Source organism: Culicoides brevitarsis, chromosome 1 (genome assembly GCF_036172545.1).
Source record: "Culicoides brevitarsis isolate CSIRO-B50_1 chromosome 1, AGI_CSIRO_Cbre_v1, whole genome shotgun sequence".
In the NCBI taxonomy this organism is placed as follows: domain Eukaryota; kingdom Metazoa; phylum Arthropoda; class Insecta; order Diptera; family Ceratopogonidae; genus Culicoides; species Culicoides brevitarsis.
Genome location: NC_087085.1, coordinates 16,010,156 through 16,037,038, shown reverse-complemented (window position 1 = coordinate 16,037,038; position 26,883 = coordinate 16,010,156). Strand labels below are relative to the sequence as shown.

The 26,883-nt window shown below is 27.9% G+C and overlaps 2 protein-coding genes across 3 annotated transcripts; one reads left to right on the top strand and one right to left on the bottom strand.

Annotated features, from left to right (window-relative positions):
- Window positions 1-118: 118 nt before the first annotated feature.
- LOC134827528 (TGF-beta-activated kinase 1 and MAP3K7-binding protein 2) lies at window positions 119-26,883 on the top strand. The gene is made up of 4 exons (XM_063840210.1): window positions 119-310; window positions 8,790-10,039; window positions 25,497-25,739; window positions 25,803-26,883. Exons 2-4 carry the CDS (start codon window positions 8,821-8,823, stop codon window positions 26,522-26,524), a joined length of 2,184 nt encoding a protein of 727 aa, XP_063696280.1. The 5' UTR covers window positions 119-310; window positions 8,790-8,820; the 3' UTR covers window positions 26,525-26,883.
- Window positions 10,536-19,567, bottom strand: LOC134827530 (uncharacterized). 2 transcript variants are annotated; one of them, XM_063840213.1, is made up of 2 exons: window positions 18,993-19,567; window positions 10,536-11,364 (listed from the first exon to the last, which is right to left on the bottom strand). In XM_063840213.1, the coding sequence occupies exon 2, from the start codon at window positions 11,322-11,324 to the stop codon at window positions 10,842-10,844; it is 483 nt and encodes a 160-aa protein (XP_063696283.1). In that variant the 5' UTR covers window positions 11,325-11,364; window positions 18,993-19,567; the 3' UTR covers window positions 10,536-10,841. The 2 variants fall into 2 exon arrangements, with proteins under 2 accessions (XP_063696283.1, XP_063696282.1); XM_063840212.1 differs by lacking the exon at window positions 18,993-19,567 and adding an exon at window positions 11,438-11,657.

Here is a 26,883-nt window from a genome sequence, read left to right as displayed (position 1 = left end):
CAGCCTTAACATCATTTTAATTCGTCTCAAAATGTCATTGGAAGACAGTAAAAGTACTTCAAAGAAAACAAACCTCAGTTACAAAAACCCGTCGGAAGACAGTAGCAGTATAAAAAAAATAAACAAAGGTTACATGGTTGAATTTTCCGATTTTCTGCCATTTCCTCGCGAAAATTAATTGAAAATTCGCTCAAAAATCGCGTGCCGTGTCCCGTTTTTGTCTTTCTCACGTAAAACTGATCGATTCGTGATGGCATTTTGCGTAAAATCCAACATTTTCTGTTGTGGCGAAATTCGACGATCATTTTAGGTAAGAATTTTATTTTTAATTTAATTAAGGAATGCATTTTGCCGTGCGAACGAGTGATTGTCCTTCGACTGTAATCTACCTTTGCCAAGTCAGAGACCCACGATTTGCGGCGATCAACGACGTATCAGGCGTCTCCTCGTCTTTTTAATTTTTTTTTTTGTAAGAAAAACTCTTTCGACATGAGATTGATCGATCATCTCGCAAGTTAATTTAAAAAGAAAATTGCTTGAATTTTTGCACCCATTCCTTTTCCTGTGTTAGACATTAGTCACCTGTTACATTTTTTTTCTCGCCGTTTCAAAAAATCAATTTAAATTTTAATTTCTTAGCATTTTCTTATTTTTTTTTAGTGTCTGACCTTCAACTTGTTTAATTTATTTTTTCGAACGAGAAGAAAAAACGCAAAAAATAAACAATTTACGATGCACACATAACACATCTGCAAACACGCACGGCACTTTCGAAAATTGGTCCAACTATTTTTCCCAAGAATTATTTGTCAATCATAAACAATTCAATGTGGAGAAATATTTATAGACGAATGCGACGAAAATAGTCTTGTTTGTTGTTTTACGTAAAATCGATTTTTTTTAAGTACAAATATAGCGATTTTTGGTGGCTTTTCACGTAATAATCACTCTAGTCAAGCAAAAAATAAATCATTTTAAAAATATCACAACCACTCATCAACGTGCATCACCCAGCAAAGCAAAAAAAAAAGCTGTAGTAGTAATGCAATAAATTTTCATTCATCTGTGCGTTGTGTGAGTCGCACGTGAAAAAACTATTTTTTCCGCGGATGATGATGAAAAATGTACATCGACCATTAAATTAGAATGTCAACTGCCAACTGCCGAACCAACTTGAGTCATGCTGCCACACATCGGGCTGCTTTAAATCTTCCAACCACATGACCGCTGCAACTAAATCAATTAAATGCAATCGCGAGACAAAAAATAAGCGAAAATCCCTGTATAATATTTTAATTGAACCGACTTTTGTACGGCATCGTCGTCGTCGTCGTTGTGATCTTCCAAAAAATGTTAATTTTAGACTTTTGCGCTTGTGTGAGTTGTGCGGTCGAGTAAAAAAAATTTTTCATTAAGATATCCAACAACGAGAAAAACACTTTTCCTCCACACACAACGAACAACCGGCCCTCGCAATATCGTCGACGTTCGGCTGTACGCGTGACGCTCAGATATTTTTTGACGTAGCTGCATTCCTTTAACACCTCTTCATTTTCTCACAGAAACTCACTGTGTGTCTGTTTTTAAATAAAATTTAAAAAAAAAAGTTAAATTCACATAAGATTTACGAAAAAAAAAAAAAAAATAGACAGATGTGTGTGGCGACCCATACGTGATTTTTATTACATTTTTTTTTCTTTGGTCGATTAAAGTGGAACGACGTAAAAACAAGGAAATTCCACTTCTTTTCACTTCCCCTCGGTGGTTTCCAGAAGTGTCTCCTTGAACTTCTTCAATTTTTTTTTTACAAGAAAAACTATCTTCAGTGGGAGAGAAAATATGTTTTGACAATAAATTTTTACGACAATTCCGAGAAAAAATAAATAATAATTGTAAGAGTGGAATTTCGAACAAAAATGTACCAGACGTCTCCATGAAAATTTCTGTAAAATGCCACAAAAACTATTTTTAAGCTAATCGTTGGTTATTTTTGTTCCTGTTGCGATAAAAAAATTCTTTATCACGCTACTTTGCTGGGCATTTTATTTACAATCTTTCTCATGATATATTTTTAAAAGTGATCTAGTAGACATTTTAATAGTGGGATGAACATGAACAACATACAAAAATACACAACAACAACAACAACATCAACGCTTGAGAGAGATTAAACAAATTCAACGACGACGACGACGACGCTTGTACTTTGGATGTTTTATTATTATTTTTAAATAAACTGCGTTGATACAGTTTTTTTTTTGGTTGAGAGAGAAGAGTGTTAAGATGCGCCGATACGATAAAAATAGACGCATTTTAGTGGTTTTTAGATAATCTAATAAAAATTAAAAAGCTAAAAATATCACAAAATGTGCTTCTGTGACGTAAATGATGCGAATTTCTTATCAAAATTGTTACTTTCTTGCGGTTAAAATCCCTTGAGTTTTTTTTTGTTTATCAAATGAGTGAGAAATAAAATTCAGAGAAAAATAATAATGCAATTCATGACCTTTGAAACAACAAAAAATATTTTTTCTTGATTTTTTTTTTGAGCTAAGGCTGGTTAAAATTTTGTAAACTTATTTTCTTTTGAGAAGTCGAAAATATAATGTTGCAAAAAAAATAAATTTATTAAAAAAAGTATTTTTTTTTAAATTTTTTCATAATTTATGAAATAATTTTAATTAAAATTTTTATTTAATTTGAATTTTTCAATTTAAAATAAGAAATATTTTAAGAAATTTGTTATTTCGAAATTTTTTTGTATCAAAATTAATTATTGAACATACATTTTCTTTTCTAAAAAAAAAATTGTCAGAAAATTACTCAAGTTGATTTTTTTTTAAATTTTTTGACAAATTAGTTTTTATAAAAAAATCAAAAAAAAAATAAAATTTTTTGCTTAAAATATTTTTAAGTCACTTTTGACTTAAAAATAAAAAAAAAATTAAAAAATTAAAAAATTAAAAAATAATTAAAAAATGAAAAATAAATAAAAAATTAAAAAATAATTAAAAAATTAAAAAAAAAATTATTAAATTTTATATGAAAATGTATTTCCAAATTATTTCAAAATTTATTAAATTATATTTTTGCTGAAAAAATTCGAAAAAAAAAATTAAAAATAAATTTTAAGCAACCTTATTTTCAAAACAAAATTTAAAAAATAAATATATTTTTTTAAATTTTATTTATTGTAAATAACTTTTGTTGTAAATAAAACAAATTAAGCATCTGTAACTTTATCTTCAGATTTTGCCAATTAATTGAAAAACTTGTGAATGAATAAATTTTATTTTTAAATTTAGAGATAAAAATAAATACATTAATGAAAAACAACAAAAAAAAAATAATCTAGAATACCCCATAAAACCGTGAAAAAATGCTGGCAATCTTTTAATGCTTGTTATTTATCTAATAAATCAACGCAACATAAAAAAATATAAAAAAACGACAAACGTCAAAACAATCTAACTCTGAACTGTGAATTTTTACGCAGTTTTTTTTATCACTACTTGTCTAACGAAATTTATTGTGCAACATAACAAATAATAACAAACGACGGATTACTGTTAACACAATAACAGGAAATGATTAAGAATGAAATTTATCACCGCAAAGAAGAAAAAAAATCAAAGTTTTATTATTGAAAAATTTTCATTTTTCATGACCTTCGACAATGTCTTGCATCTGTCACGGTAATCAATGACATTTTTTTGTGTTCAATGTTTCTTTTTTCATTCGAGAAAAACAAATTTTTGAAAATCTGGTCTCGTGGGATGAGTGACAATAGATCGTCGCGTCGCGATAGTCACTTGAAAAAATATTGTCCTAGTTGCCATTAATTTTTTTGTTTATTTTTCTACGTTTTTATTTTATTTTTTTTTATTATTAATGTTTATCAAATATTTTTCTGTAATTAATAACTGTTGAATAACATTTTTTAACAGATTTTTTTTTAAATAAAAAATGCAGAAATATTTCCTCTGTACGTGTGAAAAATTGATAAACAAACAGGTCAGCAATAATTTTCCCATGCATCGTATGTGGGATCAAACAGAAAACTTAATTTTTTGCCGTAAAAAATTTTTTTTTCTATGGAATTTCCAATTTATGTTTTCAACTTTTTCGTTAATCATGGGAAAAGATGCGACCAAAGTTGATATTTTTTTTTTGAAAAATTTTTATTAATAAAAAAATTCACTTCTGATGGTTATTAGCAAATGCGAAAAAATATTTTGACTTCGAAATTGACGTCAATGGTGTCGTCTTCCAGAAAATATATGATTTTCGGAATGTCTCGTTTTTTTTATCTCAAGATGCAAGAAAAGCTTTTATTTAAAAAAAAACGTAATTTAGTGTTAAAAAAAAATAAATAAATGCGCGAATGATGAACGTAATACATTATTAAAATTTATTATCCAAATTAATAGGTTTAAACATGCTTTCATGCGCGCCGAACACGCGAAGAAATGAAATTAAAGCATCCTCCCCTTTTTGGGTGTCGATCGTCGTCGGTTGCGTCGCATTTTTCGTCAACCTGGCTCAATATATCAATTAAGACTGCAAGACTAAATAAATAAAAGTTTCATAAATTTATTGTGATGGCAGATGAAAAAAAAAATAAATAAAATTTTTAAGTGCGATGTGCTCAAATTTGTAGAAAATTTAAAATATTTCACACAAATTTTCGCGTGCGCTACAATGTTGCATAAATAAATAGTTTGCTTTATGTTATTAAAAGCATTAAGAAGACCCACAAATTGCAAAGTCGACGTAAGTCATTAAAAATTTTGAATGAAACACACCTGTTCCTCATATAAATCTCAACACTTTCTTTCGGCGGCGCGAGCAAGGAGCAGCATGCACGACAAAAAACAACATTGATCTTGATAATTTTCACTTCAAACTACAAAAACGCAAATTTTTATGATAAATTCTTTATTTTTAACTAGATGACTCGCAATGCACAACAATTTTTTCTTGTCACTTGTTCTCGTTCGCTGACAAAATCTAAGCAAAAAACTTTTACTTTTCAAAGACCTTTTGCGTATTTTTAGTTATATTTATTACCGTGATGGTATTTATCACGAAAAAGAAAAAAAAAATTTTTTTCGACGTCATCAACAATAAAGAGACAAACAAAATTTTTGTGAATTAAAGTAACAATAATAACAACACATCGCTGCTCCGTAATGCTAAAAATAGCTCATCTCTGCCGAAAAAATTTTCTCAATAATTTTTCTTTTTCACTCTTAGAGCATATTTGACAAACAAAAATAACACTAAATTAATACAAGAAGAGACCGGACCGTGTACATGAACTTTTCATCACAGCCACTGGGACAGATATGTTTTAACCGTCTCAGTGATTGCCTCGCAAAAATATAATTTTTTAATATTTTTTTTTTTTTTTTTTGAAAAAATAACCGCGCGGAGGAAATTCTTCTGACAGTAACTCGCAGTGCTGTGATAGAGGTTTAAAAAGTCAACAAATAAAATTTCTTTGTAGATGATGACGATTAATGTATAAAAATACTTTCATAAAAGTGTAAAAAAAATCAAAGATACTTAAGAAAAAAAATACAAGTCAAAAAAAATTTAAGTGAATTAACAGTTGCTGAGCATATTGGATATTTTCAGACACGAAATGGTTAGTGGATGTGTTTTTGTGTGAAAAAAATATTTTCGATTCCGATCAACAACACGCAAGAAGTGCCATTTATTTTGAAAATATGTTTTATTTCGCACAATTTTTTGGGTTAAAAAAATTTTTTTTCTCATCAACATCAACTGAGAGTTGTCTCAGGATAAAATTCGTCGGTTAGATAATAACGTTAGTTCAATATTTATGCTCGATTATGTCGGATGGTGTGCCATGAAGAAACTGCAAGTGTTATTAAATTAAAAATAAATTAAAATAAAATTAAATAAAAAAATTAAATAAAAAAAATTAAATGCTTATATAATAGAAAAAAATAATAAATTAAATAAAAAAATAAATACATTATCAAAATAAAATAAAAATATTATTTAAAAAAAAATAATAATAAATAAAAATTAATGGGATAAAACAATTAAAAAATATATAAATAAACATTAAATAAAATAAAAAAATTCTTGTGGTAAAAATTTTGTAATAAAAAAAATTAATCACCTTTAATTTATGATACGGATCAGACAAAGAATTTTCATGAATGAATAAATAACAAGACTGTCATGATTTGCAACAACTGCCCACTCACAAACAAATACAACCGTAACAATTTCCTCCATACATGAAAAATAAAAGAGATAAAAAGTGACGAAAAAATCAGGTATTTCAAGAGATCACAAGTGAAAGATAAAACAACTTTTTTGAAAGTCAACGTAATATAGATGCCGGTTAATTACATTACTCTAGTAGTATTTGTGCATTGAAAAAAAATTATTAAAAATATAAACTTACGTCATATAAAAATATATAAATGTATTTTTTGTCACCAACACAGATTTATTTCAACAAGACATATAAAAAAGTACCTTAATGAATATTTTTTTTAAAAGACAAAGTGAAAATAGTGGGCGACACAATTAACATTGCACTCAATTAGCAGTTTTTAAGCGCATATAATTGCTTGCAGTTATCTGATTGGCAAACATTTTATCAAAGTAAAAGTTTTTTTTACGTGACCTTCATTATTTAAGCATAAAATTGAAAAAAAATCAATTTTTTTTTATTTGGGAGAACGAAGTAAGTAACATGTAACGCCATGAAATCGAATTAAATTCAAATTAAAAAAAAATAAAAGTTTTCTAAATAAAAAAAAATTGCGTAAATGATTAACAAATAATAAAATTAACTACCGTGTGCGTTATATAGCTAAGCGTTTCAAACAGTATTTTATTATAAAATAATATAATAATGAAGAAAAAAGAAACTAGAGCACATAATTTCAACTGATTTATAGTGTCTTATATAACATAACAACGAATCGATACATTTCTATTAGATTTCCTTCGCGAACAAATCACTGCCGGTCGTTCGTTCATGTCCATTGGTTGGCGCGCTACAAACTAACTTTCCCATTGAAGAATGCCAAAAGGTCCTCTTTCGTCTTCAACTTGACGACCATCGGTTTCAGTGCTTTTACATCGCGGATTGGGGCCTTTGTTGTAGCTGTCGTCGTTGTTTTTGCCGTACTTTTGACCGTTGATGCTGTTGCCACTGCCTCCGCTGCTGCATTTTTCGTTGCGAGACGATTGTTTCGCAACAACCTCTTTGAACTCTTCGGAAAAACGACCTTGGGTCCGGATGTCATTCTGTCGCTTTTATTGTCGCTTGCACTTTTTGATGTCTTAGCGCAAGTACTTACGGCAATTAAGACGGAACAGATGAGGAAAATTACAATGTAAAAATTCTTCATGGTGTTTTTTGCTTTTATTTGCTGCTTCTTTGTGCGATGCGAAGAGGAGATGTACAAAAGTAATAAAAACAACGCTACTTGTCTTTAAAAGAGTAGTTTTGTTGTTTTTTTTGCTGCAAAGCGAGCAATTCGAGTGCACTTTATTGAATATATTATTGTTAATATTTTATGGCGCCGCCACACGACGTACTTGTCCGAACGACAGACAGTAAGTGACTAGCGAACTATTAAAAAAGCAACATAAAGCAGCATTGCATAAAGAGGCAAGTCGGCTCACGTGAGAGTGTAGTGGTAGCTGCTTTGAGTTAAACTTGATCCTTTTATACCTTGAAATAAATCCCATGCAAGTTGTGCCCATATAACTATCAATTACTTTGCGTTTTTACGAGAGAGTTGCTTTGCGTATTTTTTTTTCTTATTTATTATTTAAGAGACAGGTTTTACAACTTAATTATTACAATTAAGCGAGAAAAAAATGTGTAGTGCAAGAAACGGCAATTACAAGTTGCCTTAAAGTCGAAGTGAGGCGATTGAATTTAATTATTTCATTTTTTTGTCTTGAACAGATTTTGATGAATGGGGGAGGTATTAATTAAAAATAAATTATTATTAAAAAAATTAAATAAAAATATTTTTTTTTTAATTTAAAAAATTAAATAAATTAAAATTAAAGATTTTTATTTTTAATTTATTTTTAAAATAAATTATATGCGTTTTTGAACGTTTATATTATTTTTCAATTTTAGTTTTTTTTGTCATTTTTTTTTATTGAAAAACTAAAAAATGCACTCATATTATATATTTTTAAATAAGAAAATTTTCTTTGTATTAAATAATAAAAACTTTACTAACTAAATAAAAATTATTAAAAATTTTAGTCATATAAAAATTTTAAACTTGAATTTTCTTTAATTTGATTTTTTTTAATTTTGCTCTTAAAGTTTTTTTTTTAATATTTTAAATAAAAGAAAATTCTAATTTTAATCGAAATTTCAATAATAAATATCACATTTAAAAAAAATATAATTAAAAATTTTATTTTAGGCATACCTACATTTTTTTGTAAATTTTAATTTTTTTTTTAATTTTAAGTATCTTGTTAATTCTGTTAATTTTTATTTTTTTAATATTTTATATCGATATTTTTAAATTAAATTTTAATCAAAAAATCTCAAAAATATTTTTTAGAATTATTTTTATAAATTTTTTTCTTCATTTTATTTTTGTAAAATCAATGGGGGGAAGTTGACAAAAAATGAAAAAATTAAATTAAATCGCCTCAAAGAGTGTGCGGCGCAAATAAATTAAATCTCGAATGTGTGGATGTGTGAATTATGAGAGTATCTAGCAGTAATTAACGGTTTCCGATTTGCTTTTTCGTTGCAGGAATTTGTAGTTGAGGCAATAATGGCTGAATATGGCGGCTAACTTCTCAGGGCTGCCTGCTGCTGCACCATCATCGAAATCCCCAACGAAATCCACGAAGCCAACTCAATGTTCGTGCTCGAACATCAGTATCATGCAATTATTTCACGAAATGAAACAAGAATTTCCGACAGTGCCTGATCATGTGGTAACGCAACTTGTCGCGGAAAATTGTCACAATCGTCCGAGGTGCATCGAAAAACTCAGTGAAATCGAAGAGGAATACGCACTTTCGACACAAGCGTATCCCGTGCAATCGATCCGGAATAACAAACCGCCGACTCCGCCGCGTCGGTGCAAAAACCCCCTGCGCCAGCTTGAGCTGGAACAAGCAAAAAACACTCGCGATAAAAGTGCGGATCGTAAAAAAAGTGCGAAAAGTGATGAAAGTAGTTGTGAAATTATACTAAATAGTCAAAATAATAGCAAAAATCTAAAGGAAAATATGTGTAAATTCGAAAAGTCAAAACAAAACTCGGGCGATGTGACGCCTCTCGCGTACAATCGACCGGCGCCGCAACGTCCCAACACCTTAACCACCCACAAAGTGCCTTCGTCGCGTGATTCGTCGCCAAGACCGCATCGTGTGGCACCGCCGCCGCCCATTTCCGCCGGCATGACTGTTCTTTCGCAGAATCCGAATGCGGCGCCCGAAGCTCTCAATGTCTCCCTGAATGTCTCCGTATCGCCTGTATCAGGTCGTCGTCCTCCGCCTCGCCCACGACACATTAGCGAAGTTACCGTGCAACCCGAAATGCCCTTCTCGCCGGCACCCGTGCCCGCCAACGGAGCTCCTCGCAGCTACACTTCCGTCAATTTTACGCTGCGACCTCCGTGTACGACAAGTGCCCAAAGCCCGATCGACATTAGTGCGGGCCCGAGTTTAACGTATTCCAGTAGTTCGTACGATGCGCGACAGGGATACCAAAGTAGTTTACAGATAACGGTAGGAGGCACGGGAACGCCGCCCGTTTTTAGTGCGATGAGGACTCGAGCGCAGCAATTGCAGGATGGCGAAAGTGGGAATGAGAATGTGAGTGGATGCGGAACGGGAGCTGTGCAGGAATTGTGTGATACGGGAGACATTTTTGACAAAATTTATCAGCAACGAACGAGTCCGCTGTCTTCGAATACGACAAGTTCGACGGTGTTTCGACTTCCGATGCTCGGAACAAGCAGTTGTCAACTCATGTCGTCGTCATTAAGAGAAGGTAAGAAATTTATTTTATTTTTCGCAAAATTTTCAAAAAAATATTTCACATTTTCTTCTTTATTATTTATCTGAAAATTAAATTCAAAAAAAAATATATTAAAATTTTAAAATTTAAAAATTTTTTTTTTTATTAATTTTTTGTAAAAAAATATTTTTATAATTTTTAAAATTTATTTTCTTGACATTTTTTTAATTTTAAATTTAATTCATAATTAAATAATTTTTTTATAATTTATTATTAAATTTATTATTTTTTTATTTATTTATTTTTATTTTTTTTATAAATTGAATTAATCGTTAATTTAATCAATTGACCCAAAATTATAAAAAATTAATTTAAAATTAAATTTTAAGAGAAGAGAAATTTTTCAATATTTAATTCCAAAATAATGTGAAATATTTTTTTAATTAATTAAGTTTGCAAATTTCGTATCTTAAATGTCTGTTGAACTTACCCAAAAATCATAAAAAATTAAAAAAAATACCCAAAAACGTCAGTTCTTTATATTAAACATTTTTTTATTGCATTTTATCCAATATTTTTTTTATACATACATCAAAAAATTTAAATAATAATTTTTATTACATTAAAAAATCATAAAAATTAAATTAAATAATAATAAAAATATAATTCACACAGGAAAAAATAAAATAACTTAAAAGCCAATTAATTTTATAAAATAAAATAAATTCACTTAAAACACATATAGCAATAATTTAGTCATCAATCAGTCGAATCTTCTTTTTAAAAAATAAATATTTCCTTAAATATACACATAAAAAAATCTCTCAAATGAGTCTCAACCATTTTTTGTGGGGGTCTTCATTTGCTCCTCCTCCATCAACGAAGGATGATGTTTATTACAGCTCTCATTAACTACATCCGCTGTCGTTGCCTCGCCGGCATCCGTAACAGCAGAGTTATTAGCTACATCACAGTCCATGGCTTCTGTAAGATCATTTTGATGATTTTGTTGAGTTTCTATTGCAGTAACGCGGGCTTCGACCACCGTCGTTGTCGATGAATTTTGGTCGACGCGTTCCCAAACGTACGGTCCCGGCAACGGAGTCTCTGTTTCAAAGTCGAAATTCCATCGTGAAGCACTTTCCTGACGATTTTGACGTCGCCACTCTTCCAAACAGGCATTTGCGTAATTCTGATCAGCTGTTTCTGCGGCAAAGCCATTCGGTCTGCTGTGTTCAGGTGCTTCGTCATCGTCTTCGTCATCGAATTGCAATCGTCTACACGTCGGTGGTTTAAAATTTGACATTATTACGGGCATTTGGATGCAGTTTTTTTGATGAAATTGTGCAGTCAAGTGTCTGAAATGAAAAAAAATCAGAAAATTAATTAGATTTTTATAAAAAAATAATTTTTTGTTAAAATTTAGCACACCTTATCTCATTTCTCTCAATATTCGACTCAAAAATTAAATTTAAATCCCGTATTTGAGTTTTCTTTGTGTGTTTACTTTTTTGTAAATCAATAAAAAATTACGTTTAACACAAAAGTTCCCTACTACTATGTTGATGACGACACGACTCATGCACTACTGACTATCCCATATTGCGTGAAACGTAATGCACGGCACCTACGATAACTGAGTTCTATTTAAAAGGCAGAGAAATGCAGTGAGTGACTAGACATGCGCAGTACAGTCAGATTTAAATGCCATCCAAGTTAGAAAAATAAACAGCGCAATTGCCTTTAATGCATGTGTCCCTTCGTACATAATAAATCGCTGTATGGGAGAGAGATCGCGCACATAAAAATAGAATGTCAATAGCACCATATGTTCTTATTAGATAAAAAAAACTGAATGAATAAAATGGGTCTGGAACGCGAGTGTTGTTAGATAAATAAGCAGAGGGAACAAATTCAATGATCGTGAATTCCTTTCTCCCTTGTTTTATTTTTCGTTTTTTGTGCTTCCCATCCATTCTTATTTGAAATTTTTGTGTAATTCAATGATGATCATCGTCATTGTGTGAATAGTTTTGTGCGTGGCAGTGTTACCATGTCTTTGAAATATTTTAATGCGAAGGGAAGGGCCGGCAATGATTTCATTCTAGTATTGTCTAGAATTGTTAATCGCCGGTGTCTGATTTATTTTAGAATTGAGAAAGTGACAAAATATTTTCGTTGTTTGATATTGATTTTTAGTTAAAATATTTTGTTGAAATATTTATTTATTTTTAAAGAAACAAAAATTTAAATTAAAAAAAAAAGTTTTTAAAAATATCCTTTTGCCCTTTAAATTATCACATAAATACCTAATAATTAATAATAAATAAATTATTTAAATTAAATTTAAATATTTTCATTTTTTACATAAAAATTGTCATTAATTTCACATTTTACTTTGTAAAAAATAATTAATTATTTTTTCTTTTTGAAAAAAACTTAATATATAAAAATTTGAAATATTTAAAAAAAAATTTTTTTTTTTAATTATTTTGAATGTTGATTTTCGTAGAAAATAATCTATTTCGAGTATTAAATATTTAATTTTTTTTTTTAAATTAAATGTAATTGTTTTTAACTTTTTCATGTCATTCAAAAACAAAAAAAAAATTAATCTAAAATTTAAAAAAATTCTAAACTTTCAATAAATCAGCTCACAAGCCATAAATTAAGACACAAATTGAGTACAAAAAAAATGGTTTCTATTACAAGGTTAAAAAATTGAGAAGATATAATAGAAATATCTTCTTTTGTTTATAAAACTTTTATTTGTTTAAAAACAATCAATTTTTCGTCAGTTTTTAATTTTCGTAAACAAAATCTCGATATTTATAATACAAGAAATATTTTTTGTAAAAATATATTTAATTTTTTTTTGCGCAATTGTCTAAAACAAATCACAAAAATTATAAATTAATTAAAATTAATCAAAAATTACTAAAAAAAATTATTAAAATATTATGATTTATTCAAAATTAAAAAAAAATATATTAAAAACTTATTATTTATTAAAAATTTAAAAAATTATCAAAAAATTATTATTTTAACCATTAAACCTTGTTTTTTAAATTCAACAAATAATTAATTTTCATTTTTTTTTTGTAAATTTACTCAATTCACTTTGAATCATTAGCATCTGTAAACTAAATTATTTTTAAACCTTAAACATTAGAACAAAATCCTTTTATGCGAAAACCGGTTAAAATTAATTCATTCACGTTCCCAACACTAATTTGATAGCATAATGATCTACACTTCACACAAATTATTTAAACATTTTTAAAGGGCCACGCAATATCCGACAGACATTCACATCACACACACACCAAATTATACAAAAGAAAAAAAATGCGTTCAATACCCTTTTTTGTATGTTGTTTATATTGGCCCATTCGTCTTTTTTATATTTTTTTTTGTTCATACTTATTTAATATTCTAAAGCTACAAAAAAAAATAATCATTTTTAGCCAAATATGTTTTGTTTGTTTGTCGTTCTATTTATCACTTCTTTCAATTAAATGATAATTTAAACGTGGTTTTACATCAATTAATGGAACCTATAGGGCAGTTTTTTTTGCTCTTAAAAAAAATCGAGTGGGGACATCGTAAATTATTATCATGACACTAGAAATTCGATATTTTTTTTTGGCTTGCCACCCATCTGTGATGTTCAGATAAAGGGCTTGGAATTCATTAAAATTTAAAAAAAATTTTTTTTTGGCTATCATGATCTGTTTTAGGTCTCATATAAGGACAAAGTTTTTTTTTATTTCTAATAAATCTCTATCTTAGACACTTTTAATGTAAACATGGGCGATTTGAAACGATCCCGCGGTGCGGAAATTATGATTAATTTAATGTTTCCCTCCACTTGTTTCGTAAAAGTTGTCTAAATTACAGATTATTATAAAATAAGATGAATCATGTTCATTTGACCTCCACTACAAAATAATAATATACTTAATTCCATATCACACAACGAGAGAGCAGCACAAAATTAAACCGCAGAAAACTTGATTACCCGCGTCCAAATTACAATCAGCAGCAGCAGCAAGATAAATACAGAAGCAATTTTTGATTATTGCTCGCTTTTTTTTTCTCATGTACAAATATTGCTTTTTTTTGTGCCTCGCTACTTCAATTTTAATCCAATTTCTGAACAACATGATGACTGCAAAAAAAAAATCACGGCAATGTTACGCTTTTTGCACACATTTAGCAAACGACGACATTGATTTTGCAAAAAGATTGTAAAATAAAAATGTACAGCACAAAAAAAAACGTTAATCCATGTTCATCAAGCGTTTCAAGAAAAAATCTCGACTTGAAAATTTGTATTACGGGAAATGTTCCAGTCGATGTCTTTTTTTTTCATTGTACTGATTCTGAACTTCCTTCTCTTTTTTCTGCCTTTTTTACGTGCCTTCGCGGTGAAACACTTGAAATTCATTTTTTTTTTGTGGAATAATGACCGACTTTTGACCTTCTTTGGCATTCAATGTGTGCACTGTTAATTTTCTCTTCACATTTTTTGTGTCGACTTTGCAACTATTTGCACATTCTTAGACGTTCCTCGTCTGATGACTTCATGATTTTTATAATTTATTAAAAAAAAGTTGTTATTGTACCGTTTTTTTGCTTCGTGTCATGAACAACGTCGTCGGTCAGAGACACACATTTTATGGATGCAAGAAAGAAAAAATTAATTAAGCGAGTATTCATCATGAATTGTGTCATAATTAGCTCAATAATGAGTGTAATGGTCAATAACTGCCCACACTTCATAAAAAAAATTCTCAAATGTGTCTTGATGATGAATGAATGAGACATAACTGATAACGTTAATAAAAAAAAATTTTTTTTTTCAACCCACTGTGGTTGTTATTACAAGTGTCAATCACTCCATATCGGTCATCATCATCATCAACGTATAATTGAATCAAATACGTCGCGCACACACATTTTATTGTTGTTGTTGTACCTACGAGACGACAAAAAATTCAAATATACGACGAACAATTGAGGCGAATTAACGTTATGCGCGCGAAGATGCAATTTGAATGCAATTCCAGACGATAATCATAACAATAAAACTTTATGGTCGTCGTCGAACATTTTTTAATTTATTTTAATTGTTTTTTGAATGATTCGTGTTTATTTAGCTTTTTTTTCCTCCATCATCATTCATGTTATTGTTTTAATTCGCGTCGTTGTCGTGAACGTTGTTTGTCCCCGTTGCAAGATCATAATCATGTCTCCTTCTTTCTTTTTTTTTCGCGTATATTGATTTCATTTGCATCGAACGTGTTTATTTTTCTGATTTCTGTTCGGGGAGTGCTATATGCGTTTGAAACAAGTGCTGCAAGATTAACGACACTCATTTAATTTTATGTGATTTATGATTGCATCAAGTAATTTTTTCGTTCTGTGTGTGTGTTGAAATTTATTCCTGATAATGCTTGTTTTTTTTCTTCAATATTAATAAATAAAAATAATTCGTTGCAATATAGGTCTCTTGTGTGCGATGTGCGTTTCTGCGACCGGCATATTAATGATGATGTGCTAAACTGACAAGTGAAGGTGTCAAACACCTTTCGAGTATTTTTACGCGCGCGCACGTTAAATACAAAAAAATTTTTTTTTACAAATACTCCAAAAAGTTGTAATTTATTTATTTTTTGATAAAGAGGGAATTGAAAAATAGGTCAGTTGTATGTTTTTTTCGGGTGATAAGGGAATTTTTGAGTTGTTTACAACTTTTTTGAAGGTTTTTTGTTTGTTTTAGTGTTGTAACTTGTTTTACAGACACTATCATTGGCATTTAAATTTTTTTTTACTTTTCTTTTAATTTTTGGTTAAATTTTCGCTTATTGAAATTTTTATTAATATTAAATTATTTTTATTTTCTAACTTTAATAACATAGGAGGATTTTTGATTCATGAAAATTAAAATCAAAATTGGTTAAAAAATAAAGAAAAAATTATCAAAATTTAATTCGACTAAAAATTTATTCTAAAAATATTTATTTTATTTATAAAATTTAATTAGGTTAAATTATTTTTTTTAAATATTAGAAAAATTAAAAAAAAAATTTAAAAATATTTTTGTGCTACTTTTGAGTATCGAATCAGTAAAAAAATATTAAAAACTAAAAAAAATCATAAATTAAATATTTAAAAAAAAAATAAATTTAGACATTAAATGGATTAATTTGAACAAAAAATTTACTTTTTGTAAAACTTTCAAAAAATCTCTTAAATTTTTTAATTATTACTTATAAGATAACATTTTTAAATTTGATTTAGTTTTAATTAATTTAATTTTTAAATTACTTGAAAAAATAAATATTTATTAAAAAAAAAAAAATAAAATATCTTTTGTTCAAAAGATGAAAAAATTAAATTATTTTAACTTTTATCATAAAATAATTTTTTGGAGGCTTATAGCTTAAAAAACTTAAAAAAAATTTAATTTTATTTTAAACATTTTTTTTTAATTCTTGAAAAATTTAAATATTTTTGATTTTTTTCTCCTCACATGAAAAAATTAAAAAAAAAAATTTAAATTTACAATTGATGCCTATTTTACATGAAACACTCTGTAACAAAAAATCAGTAGCAAAAACATAGACACCTCTAAAAAAATTGTAACTTAAGATCTCAAACACGCGTCTATCATTAGTTAATCCACTCTCATTAATGATCTAATCAAGCGAGACCATTAATTATAAGCAATTTTCATTAGTAATATCCAAACAACACGAAAAAACGAAACTTACAGCCCAAAAATGACTAAACGAGTATTTAACCACGATAAAAATCAAGGCGGGTACCTCACGTTCACCTCTGTATTCATGCCCATTGTCCACAACATCAGAAGCCCTCAAGCTTCAGTTTTTTTTTTCGTTTTGTACTAATTGCTTTTGCTCGATGATGATTATGATTGATTTTCGACAATATTTCAAACAAATTACATAAATTTCACACTTGGTCTTTTTTTCTTGTGTTTGGCGAAACTAATCCCATGTTCGTTAACATTTTTTTTATTGGTTTACGACTCCTGTTGCGCGCATAAAAAGCGATATGAATCTTTTTTCACGTGTAACAAAAATCTGGTAAGTCGGTAGCTGCGATGTTTCGTACGCAAGATAAATGAGAATGTTAAAATTCTGTCTTATCTCGCTTCATTGCTGGATCGTTGCTCTTCGTTGTGGTCGTGTTTACATGATATTACGTAAAATATACAGAAAAAAAAGAGTTGGAGATACACATGAAATGATTACTTTGTAAGGGGTCTTATGATCTTGTTGATGCCTCTTGCATGTCGCTCTTCCCTTCTCCTCTTTCTCGTCTTTCAAATACAAATAATAATATTATCATTATGATGTTGATGATCGTGAAGTGGATATAATGGAATTAAATGTCTTCGCTACAGACATATACGTTACTATTTTATGTTAAATACAAAGGAGTTCTTTAAACTTTAAATTTCTTTTTCTTCGTGTCTTCTTCTTCCTTTTATATACATATTTCGTTGTTGTTGTTGTTGTTGTATTTAAATCGCCATTCGCTACTACTGGTACTTACTATTAAGAGTAAAGCAAGTACAATTTCAAAAAATGTTTTATTTTAGAACATAAAACATTAAAAAGGAGAAATAATATTTTTATGATTTTCTAAATTCTTAAAAAAACGAAAAAAATTTTTTTTTATATTTTCCTTTTTAAATAAAATAAAAAAAATAATAATTTAAATTTAATAAAAAAAAATTATATAAAATTATTTTTTAAAAAAATTAATTAAAGTTATTTATTTTAATTAAAATAAAATTATAATTTTTTTTATTTTTTTTTTAGTAGAATTTAATTGGAAAATTAAAAAATAAAAATTTTAAAATATTTTGTATTATAAATTATTTAATATTTTATTTAAAACTATAAAATAAAAATTATACAAAAATTATAAAAATATTTTTTTTTAAATAAATTAATATTTATCATACGTATGTTTTATAAAAAATCTTAAATTTTTACAAAATTTTAAATGTTTTTTATGACACTTCATCATTTTACCCTCGAAAATTTAAAATACATTTTTTTATAATTTTATTAATAATTTTCACTTGAAATGTTCAAAAAATAATTCAATTTTGATAAGAAAAAAATATTAAAAATATTAAATATGACAAAATTTTTAAGTTTTTATAAATCTTTTTATTACATTTTTTAATTATTTTCATGCCTATTTAAATCTTTTAAAAATAATAAAATTTTATTTTAATTATTCCTTCTTAAAATTTATGAAAAAAGAATAAAAAATGAAACATTTTCAAAAACTTCACCCGCCTAATACGTTCAATTATCCTGAGATTTTTTCGAAAACTCGCTCTATTGTTTTGCTATCCGAATGTCAAGAAATAGTAGTAGCGAGAAGTCAAAAATAAAAGAGAAACAAGGCAAAGCGAAGAAGCGAAACGAAATAGTTAATAATGCCATGGATGGCGTATGAGTAGAGAATGTTATTATGGTAAAACAAACAAAGGTTAAAGACACTGAAACTTGTCTATTTTTTTTTCTCTTTGTACATTCAATGCGAGTACACCAAAAAAAAAACATTATTTTTATATATTAAACAAACTTCTTCAAAAACTTAAACACACTTGACTCCATATGCCGAAAAAAAAAATCGTGCGATGACAGATGCATTTCACACTTTTTTAAAATTTATATAAATATTTTTTTTATTTCGCAAAACTACAACAATTAAATTTTGTACTGCTAACTTTTTTCATGCGCTTTTTCATTAGCAAGTAGACGTGACGCGCTGTAAAAATGTATCAGGGTCACACTTATTATCGACAACTTGCATTTGTTCTTTGTTGAAAAAAAAAGTTATTACTTTGCACACACATGAACTTGGTTCAATAAATATTCCAGTAGTTAATGAGACACTTGAAAGTTTCTTGATAACAATAACTTTGACTCACCGTATTGTTTATTTTCGATAAAAATCCTCTTTAATTGTGAAGTTTATTTATTTTAATTATTTTTTAATTATTTATTTATTTTTTTCTTATCAAAGCAGATAGCCCGTAATTATCATATCCGCTACCTGAATGCACTTTGTTACACAACTATTTAAATTTTTAATTTTTTTTTTGCTGTTACTGGGCGTGTTGCGGCTATCTGTCTATTTTTATGTGAATTTATTGCATTTTTTCTGGAATTTATTTGAATAAATAGACAATTGTCTGCGAATTTTTTTACTTTTTTTTCTCTGTCTGGCGAATTTTCGCAGACAATTTTTATTATTTTTTTTCTGTTTCTCACTAATAATTTATTTAATTGAATTTTATTTTATTTTTATTACATCGATTTTTTTTTATTTTTTTTTTATGATCGAGGAAGCGACACTTTACAACTCCGCGTCTCACTGGAAACTGACGGCACTCACGTTCAAATGAAAAAAAAAACTATCATCAATTCAAAGAAGAATAGACAAATGTATTAATTTTGTGTGTTAGAGAAGCTGAGTTGTTGTTGTTCTTGCGAACGGAATAGAAATACGATACGGCGTTGATACTCTTTGGCTTGAAACTAACAAACAGCAACGACGACGTCTCCACACAGACCGACACACGATCGACGAGTGAATGGAAGGAACGACATGTGAACTAAAATGATGTTCGCTGTGTTGCTTGTACGATCGTGTTTGTGCACGACGATCGCGGAGGCAGGAACGTTTCCTTATCTAATCATTTTTTTTTTTTTTGAAAAAAAAAATTTTTTTTTTGATAATTTTTATGAGAAAAAAAAATTATAAAAGTGAAATTTGATCCAAAAAAAAAATGTTCCTATCTAATCAATTCCTGTACGACGAGTAAATCTACGCGACTACTACGTTCGTAGTAAACTACGCCGGCTTTGTTGTTATTTTATCGATGTGCATTCATGACCGACCTCTGTGCGCAATGCGAGTTCGTTCGTTCCTTTTTTTTGCATGAAGATAGTAAATGATTCGTGGAAATGTAAAAGTGGGATCGCATATTGAACCAAACTCACAAGTTCAAGCAGAAAAATACAAAAAAAAATTACTCTTTATGATGAAAATATGTTGAACTTTTGATGCCACATACAATTTCAACGCTGCAAAATCATTAAATGCACGCATATTTCTTCTTTTTTGATCCATGCGTGCATCAGATATGTGCAAGCGATGATTTTGAATACACTTATAAAAAAAAAATAAATAATTGTAATTCGCAACAAGAACAACAAAAAAAGAATGAAAATTGAGACGATCCACACGAATGTTTATTAAAAACAGAAAATGAATGTAATTATTGTTTAAAGGTTTGTTTATTGTAAAAATCTCTCGTATGCAGCGCGCAATAAAACTAATAAATAATAAATCGTGTGAGTCAGTGTGTGGGAATTTCAATGCATTTCTTTTCAACAAAACCCACGTCGATCATCCGCAACATTCCATCGCTTCCTTCTTTATACGATTTTTTTTTTGCTTTGCGCCCTGCCCTTTACGCATCTGTTTAGTCTGCGGGCCATTTCGTTTCGTCTAATTAGATTTGATGAATGAATTAGCAAAATCAAGTGGATCCACTATCAATTTTCTGTACAAATATCATAAGTTACCCAGCCAAATGGTTGAGCTTTTGTTTTATGCTGTGTGGTTTCACGGATTGTATGCTTTTTATTTTTTTTTGTACAGATGGATAGATGAACGTTTATAACGATCACCCTTTATGGATGAAAGAGAAGATCGTGAGTCGTGACTTTATGGACGAATGCTTGATAATCAATGTAAATGTTCAGATTTTTGTAAAAAGGTTTTTTTTTTGTATTCAGTCATCGTAATTTTAAAGGCGGTTAAAATTTGGGAAATATTTTTTTTTTAATTTTTGTATTTTTTTTTAGTAAAAAAAAGTCTTAATAGCTCGTTTTTCGGCCGAATCATTTTTATTTTATTTTTTTAAAATTCAAATTATTTATTTTCAAATTATTTAGTATTGATTTTCATTTGAAAATTCACTTTATTTCTCTTTTATAATTTTTTAAAATTCTTTCTTGTTTTTGAATCTTTTTTATACCGTTTATTCTTGTTAAATTTTGATTAATTATTAATTTATTATGAATTTTATCGTTAATTTAATATTTTTCTTAAAATCAAATTTCAAATTGAATGAAAAATAATTAAAATCAAAAAAAAAAAAAATTAAAAAATATTTTAAATTTAAAAATTAAATTAAATAAAATATTTTTTAACTTTTTTTTATTAATTTAAAATATTTTTTTTTGTTATTAATCTATGGATTTATTTCATTTATAGTATTATCAAAATTTTCTTGATCATGAGTTGTTTTAATTTTCAGAAAGTTAGGTAACGTTTCTCGAATAAAAACTTCCCGTTCGTATTGTTCTTCGTTGAGACATTCAAAGTTATCTACTGACTTCACAGGATAAATTCGTGAACGTAAACTTGCTGCATTAGATTTAGAATGATATTGTTGAAAATCGTCTCTCAAATAGGGACTAATTGAATTTGATTTGCAAAATGCATCGATTTCCTCCATTCGATCACAAGTTAAATCTAAATCTCGTATCAAAACAAATTTCAGGTTTGGCATTTTTCGTTTATAATCTTCAATTTCAAATGATAACATCGGATTGCTTCGAACTTCGAGATTTTGCATAGAACCCAATCCCTCAAATGTCTCGGGTGGTAAACGCAACAGTTTATTATTGCATAAATCAATAGTTTGCAATTTTGTTAATCCTCGGAAAAGTCCAACTGGAATATTTTTCAGCTTATTGTTGTTCAAGATGATTTTTGTTAATTCCTTATTTTGGCTGAACAAATTTTCGTCAAGTTGTGTGAGTTTATTGTCTTGCAAATGTATCTCTCTTAAGTTTTGACACTTATCAAAAGCTCCAGGTTGGATAGTTTTCAACGAAACTCCTTTTATTTTGAAAATTTTTAAGTTTGGAAAAGTTTCGCAAAAGACGTGCGTTAAAGTAGTTACATTTGATGAAACAAATTGCAATTCAGTCACTTCATTCGGTCGCAAAGATTTTGGAAGAAACGGAGTGGAATTGTCAATTACGACGTTTTTCAGGACACAAGTTGTACTGGATATTTCCTCACAGCGATAAACTTCAATGTAAATTGGATCTCCTTTTATTTGGGAGAATAAAGCCAATAATAGGCTTAAAATAATTATTTTCATTTTTGCGACTTAATTACTGGAGATGCAATGAATAACTAAAGACAAGATTATTTTGCAAGTTTAGATGAAAACTTTTGATAATGATTGATTTTTGAACTAAAAAAGCAAAAAAAAAAGTTTGTTGATAAGAAAGATTATTTTGATTTAAATTTTGCTAAGATTTAACAAAATCTTTTGCGACTCATTTTCTAACTCGAACCTTTGTTACGTGTTTAACGGCAAAAAAAATTAAATCATAGGAATCTGGGTTCAAAAAGTTTTCCTAAAAAATAAAAAAATTAATCATTATGCCCTCAACCTTCAAGAAGAAAACATCGAAAACAAAAAATAGTCCAAATTGCCTTTTGCAGGTAAAACAATCTTCAATTCAAAAATAAAAAGCCTTTTAAACAACCTTATTGGTTTGATTTTGATAAGAGTTTAGTTCTAATTTAATTTAATTAATTTTTAAATTCAATTAATTATTAAATAATTTTTTTATAAAGCTCTCATTAACTTTAGTAATTTAAATTAATTATTCATTAAAATAATAATATTAAACAAATTGTTTTTTTTTTTAAATTATTTAATTAATTATTTTTTATTATTAATTTTTACAATTTATTAAAAATAATTCTTCCTTATAATGAAAATTATTCTTAATTTTTTTTTTCAAAAAATTCAATTTTTTTCATTAAAAAAACTTTCACACGCAACCAAAACGCAAATTCTGACCCGCCTTAATATCTTAGACGAGTTTAATATTCATGATCCGTAACATAAGGTCAAAGAGAAGATGATAAATTTGATTTCTTTTCCTTTTATATACATAACACACTTAACTCTGTCTCTTTTTTTTTAAATTTTTGCACAGAATGGCAAGCATAAAGCACAAACACAAAAATCACATCATTCACGTAACGTTCTGCACATACAAACTAAATTTAGCATGATTATATTCTTTTCGTTAAAGAAATAATAACAATAATGATACAAAAAAAAAAAACATGTAATTGTTAATCTTAACAAATCTCAAAAAACGAAAAAAATAAAAAAAAATCATTCGCTAAAAAAATTCAAATGATAATAAAATTCACAAAAATCATCTCCATGCCATAGATCTTAATCGTCTAAATAATTGGGCGGAATTCATCAAATCTCATAAAGACCACTTAAACCACGTCATTTGCCGAACAATAATGGAAAAGTATCGTTATTGATGCGAAATTCGTGATATCAGCAAAAACTTGTAATAATCACAATGAGTGTTTAATTGAATTCGAGATCAATTAAGATATGTACATTTCAGTTGAGACGTAATTTTTTCGTCAAAAGATTATAGAGCAATAACCTTATATGCGAGAAGTGTTTCTTTTTGTGTGCAAATTTTATTTTTTTGATGATGTGTCGAAAGAAATTTGATGAAAAAAAAATAATAACAACTTATCAACATTAACACGTTCTCTGAATTTAAGTTAATTATGACAGCGAACTATTAGAAAGAACACTTTAAAAGCATTAAAATTAATGACCTAATTCTGCCTACTGCTTGTCTGGTCTTGTTTTTCGGATTGATGTGATGTGTGGATATGAGTTGCAGCGCGTGCCGTGTCATGTTAGACACTTTTATCGTGATGATAATCGGAAAGTCTAACCTTTCTTTTATATTTTAATTTGATTGGTAATAAAATTTTTTGTTTAGAAATTTTTGTCAGACAATTTTTTGCGCATGATGTCATATTTTTTTTTTTTGCATAAAACGTTTTAAAAGTGATGAAACAGGTGTGTAACTGTATCGAACACAGATTTACAACAAAGCAAATTTTTATTAAAAATTCACTTCAAGTTTTTTTTTGTTGAAAATGTAAAATATTAATTAATTCAATTTTATAATAAATTTAATATAAATAATTATTTTATTATTTTTATTTTATAAATAAAAAAAAAACATTTTTCATTTTTCACTCAAAATTCATTTTTTTAATAAAAAAAAAAAATAAAAATAATATAATTAAAAATTTAATTTATTTAAAAATTTAGTTTTTTTTTAAATCCAATTTAATTTAAATTTATTTTAAAAATTTATTTTTTTATTATTTTCGAAAGAGCTGAATAAATTCAAAACTTAAATAAAATATGAAACTTAAAAAAAGCTTGAAAAATTTGGGGAAAAATCAATTTACAATTTTAAAATTATCAATTTATTCTTTTTAAAAATATATTTTGTTAATGAACTAAATTAAATTTTGTGCTTAAGTCAATTTAAAAAAAAATCAATTAAATTCTGACTCAACGATAATTTTTAAAGATTTTTTTTGAAATTTTTTAATTTTTGTAAATATTTAACTTTATTTGATCCAACGTGGCTAATCTTTAAGTTTAACTTTAAAATTTAATTTAATTAATTTAATTTTTTTCATGTTTAATTTGCGGTTTTATTTTAAGTTTTGAATTTATTTTAATTAGGTATTTGATATTATTTTTTTTTTATTTAATTTTATTTATTTTTTTTTTAAAGAATTTATTCAAAATAATTTATTTTTTTAATTAATTTATTTGAATTTTTATCGTTCTTAAATTTTAAGAATCTTAAATTTATTAATTTAAAAACTATTAAAACCATTTAAAAATTGACTAATAATACACAGATTTGTAAGCTACGTACAAAATATTTACTAGAAACCAAACAAAACAAAAAAAAATGTTTACGATGTTGATGATTATTTTTCGAATTCATGTGTAAATAAACACACGAAGAATTGTTTTCACAAGTGTCGAATTCTTATCTCTGTCACAAAACGCTGTCGACGATCAACGCAACGAAAGAAAATGAGAGCCAATAATAATAAATAAATATTTTTTGGTGTGTGCACTTAATTTATGTGAGTTGATTGTTTCCATAACTTATCAAAAAAAAAAAAGTATTTAACGGCACGTCATAAATTCTGACTTCATTATTAAATTTTTATAAAATTATGTTGAATGACTTTGAAAAAAATCCGATTCATTTCCAATAATTATTCTTATATTCAAATAATAATAAATAGTTCATCACAGTAAATAAACACAAATATTTGTAAAAAAAAAATTATCTGATAAGGATTGTGCAATACACAGAAATAAATACAAAATTACGGGTAGTTCACAGACATTTACAGCGATTTGAAGTGTTCGGTCGTGTTTTACGTTCCAAATAAAATCGGAACTATTTTTCGAAAAAAAAAATTATGGTGAATGTTGGTACTAATGCCGATTTGATGTTTCTTTCAGACGAGATCGTCCAACGACAACTGAATCGCAAACGAGTGTTGGAGAAGGAGCTGCACCGCGATAAATATCGACTGGAAATAATGCAGTACGACATCCACGTACTCGAGTTGACGTTTCCCCTTTCCGAGACAGATAGACTGACTGAAGAGATAAAGCAACTGCGGAATGAATGCAAGATGCTCAACGAAATTTTAGATAAGGCTGGCGTTGCTGTGTTGGGTGATTTGTCGTCGAGTGTGAATGGTGAGTTTTTTTTTTCTAAAAAAAAATTCTAAAAATAAAAATTATTTTTTTTCTCGTTTCCAGCTTTGAGTTTAACGAATCAACCGATCATGAGTAGCAATAGTAGTTGTAATAGTGCGCGATCACCGAAACGACCTCCGTTGCCAGCGGCTCTGCGGACCGTTACCTCGCCTCAGCGTGCCCTTCAGATGCCCGCCTTTACGAATTTGCAGCATCTCAACTTGCACCAGACACCCACAGACATTGTCAACAACACCATTGATGCCGCCGCACATGACGTACCATCGTGGCGTTGTAGCGTTTGCACATTCCAAAATCATCCGCTCCTCAATAAATGTGAACAATGCGAGCAACCTCGAAATCCCTTGGGTACAATACACATTACCGCTGCACATTTTGAGCCTCGTTTTGAAAATGTACAATACCAACAGCAAGCGCATACTAATCCCGTAACTGCAAGAAGCTTTTCGCTCACTAACAATGTGTCGTTGTCGCCTGACAGTAAAATGAGTGACAATCAAATGGTGCCACAAACTGCACCACCAAACACGAATTGTCCTTTTTTCATTCCAAATAACAGTAATTTTAGTAGTAACAGTAGGATAATTTCTAGTTTAGAGGAACTTCAGTATGAAAATGTTGTTCGAGAAAGTAATTTAGAGGAACACACGTATGTTAATGTAGGAAGTTTGAGTTTAGGAAATCTTCCGGAAATTTTTACGAATGACAATCAAGAAACATCTTCAACTTTTGTCAAGGGACATCGTTACAGACCTTCAATGTGAAGTCTTAACAAATCGAAAAATTAAAGAACTGAAAAATTTTAACTGAATTTGCGTCTTAAAAGGTCTAAAATGACATAAAATAGCCTTAAATTACTTTTAAAAATAATTTTTTTCATTAATTTTTTTGTAAATTTACCCGTTAAACGTCTGGTATTTTATAAATCGTCAAAAATTGTTCGAAAAAATATTTAAAATTAATTTTAAAAATTTTTTGTATTATCTTCTGAATTATAAATTTTCAAAAATTTAACATAATATTAATCCTTAATTTTTTTTAAGTTTTGCATGAATTTTCTACATGCGTGTGTTATTATTAAGTCTAAAAAATATTAACATATTAATTAATTGTTACCTTGTTA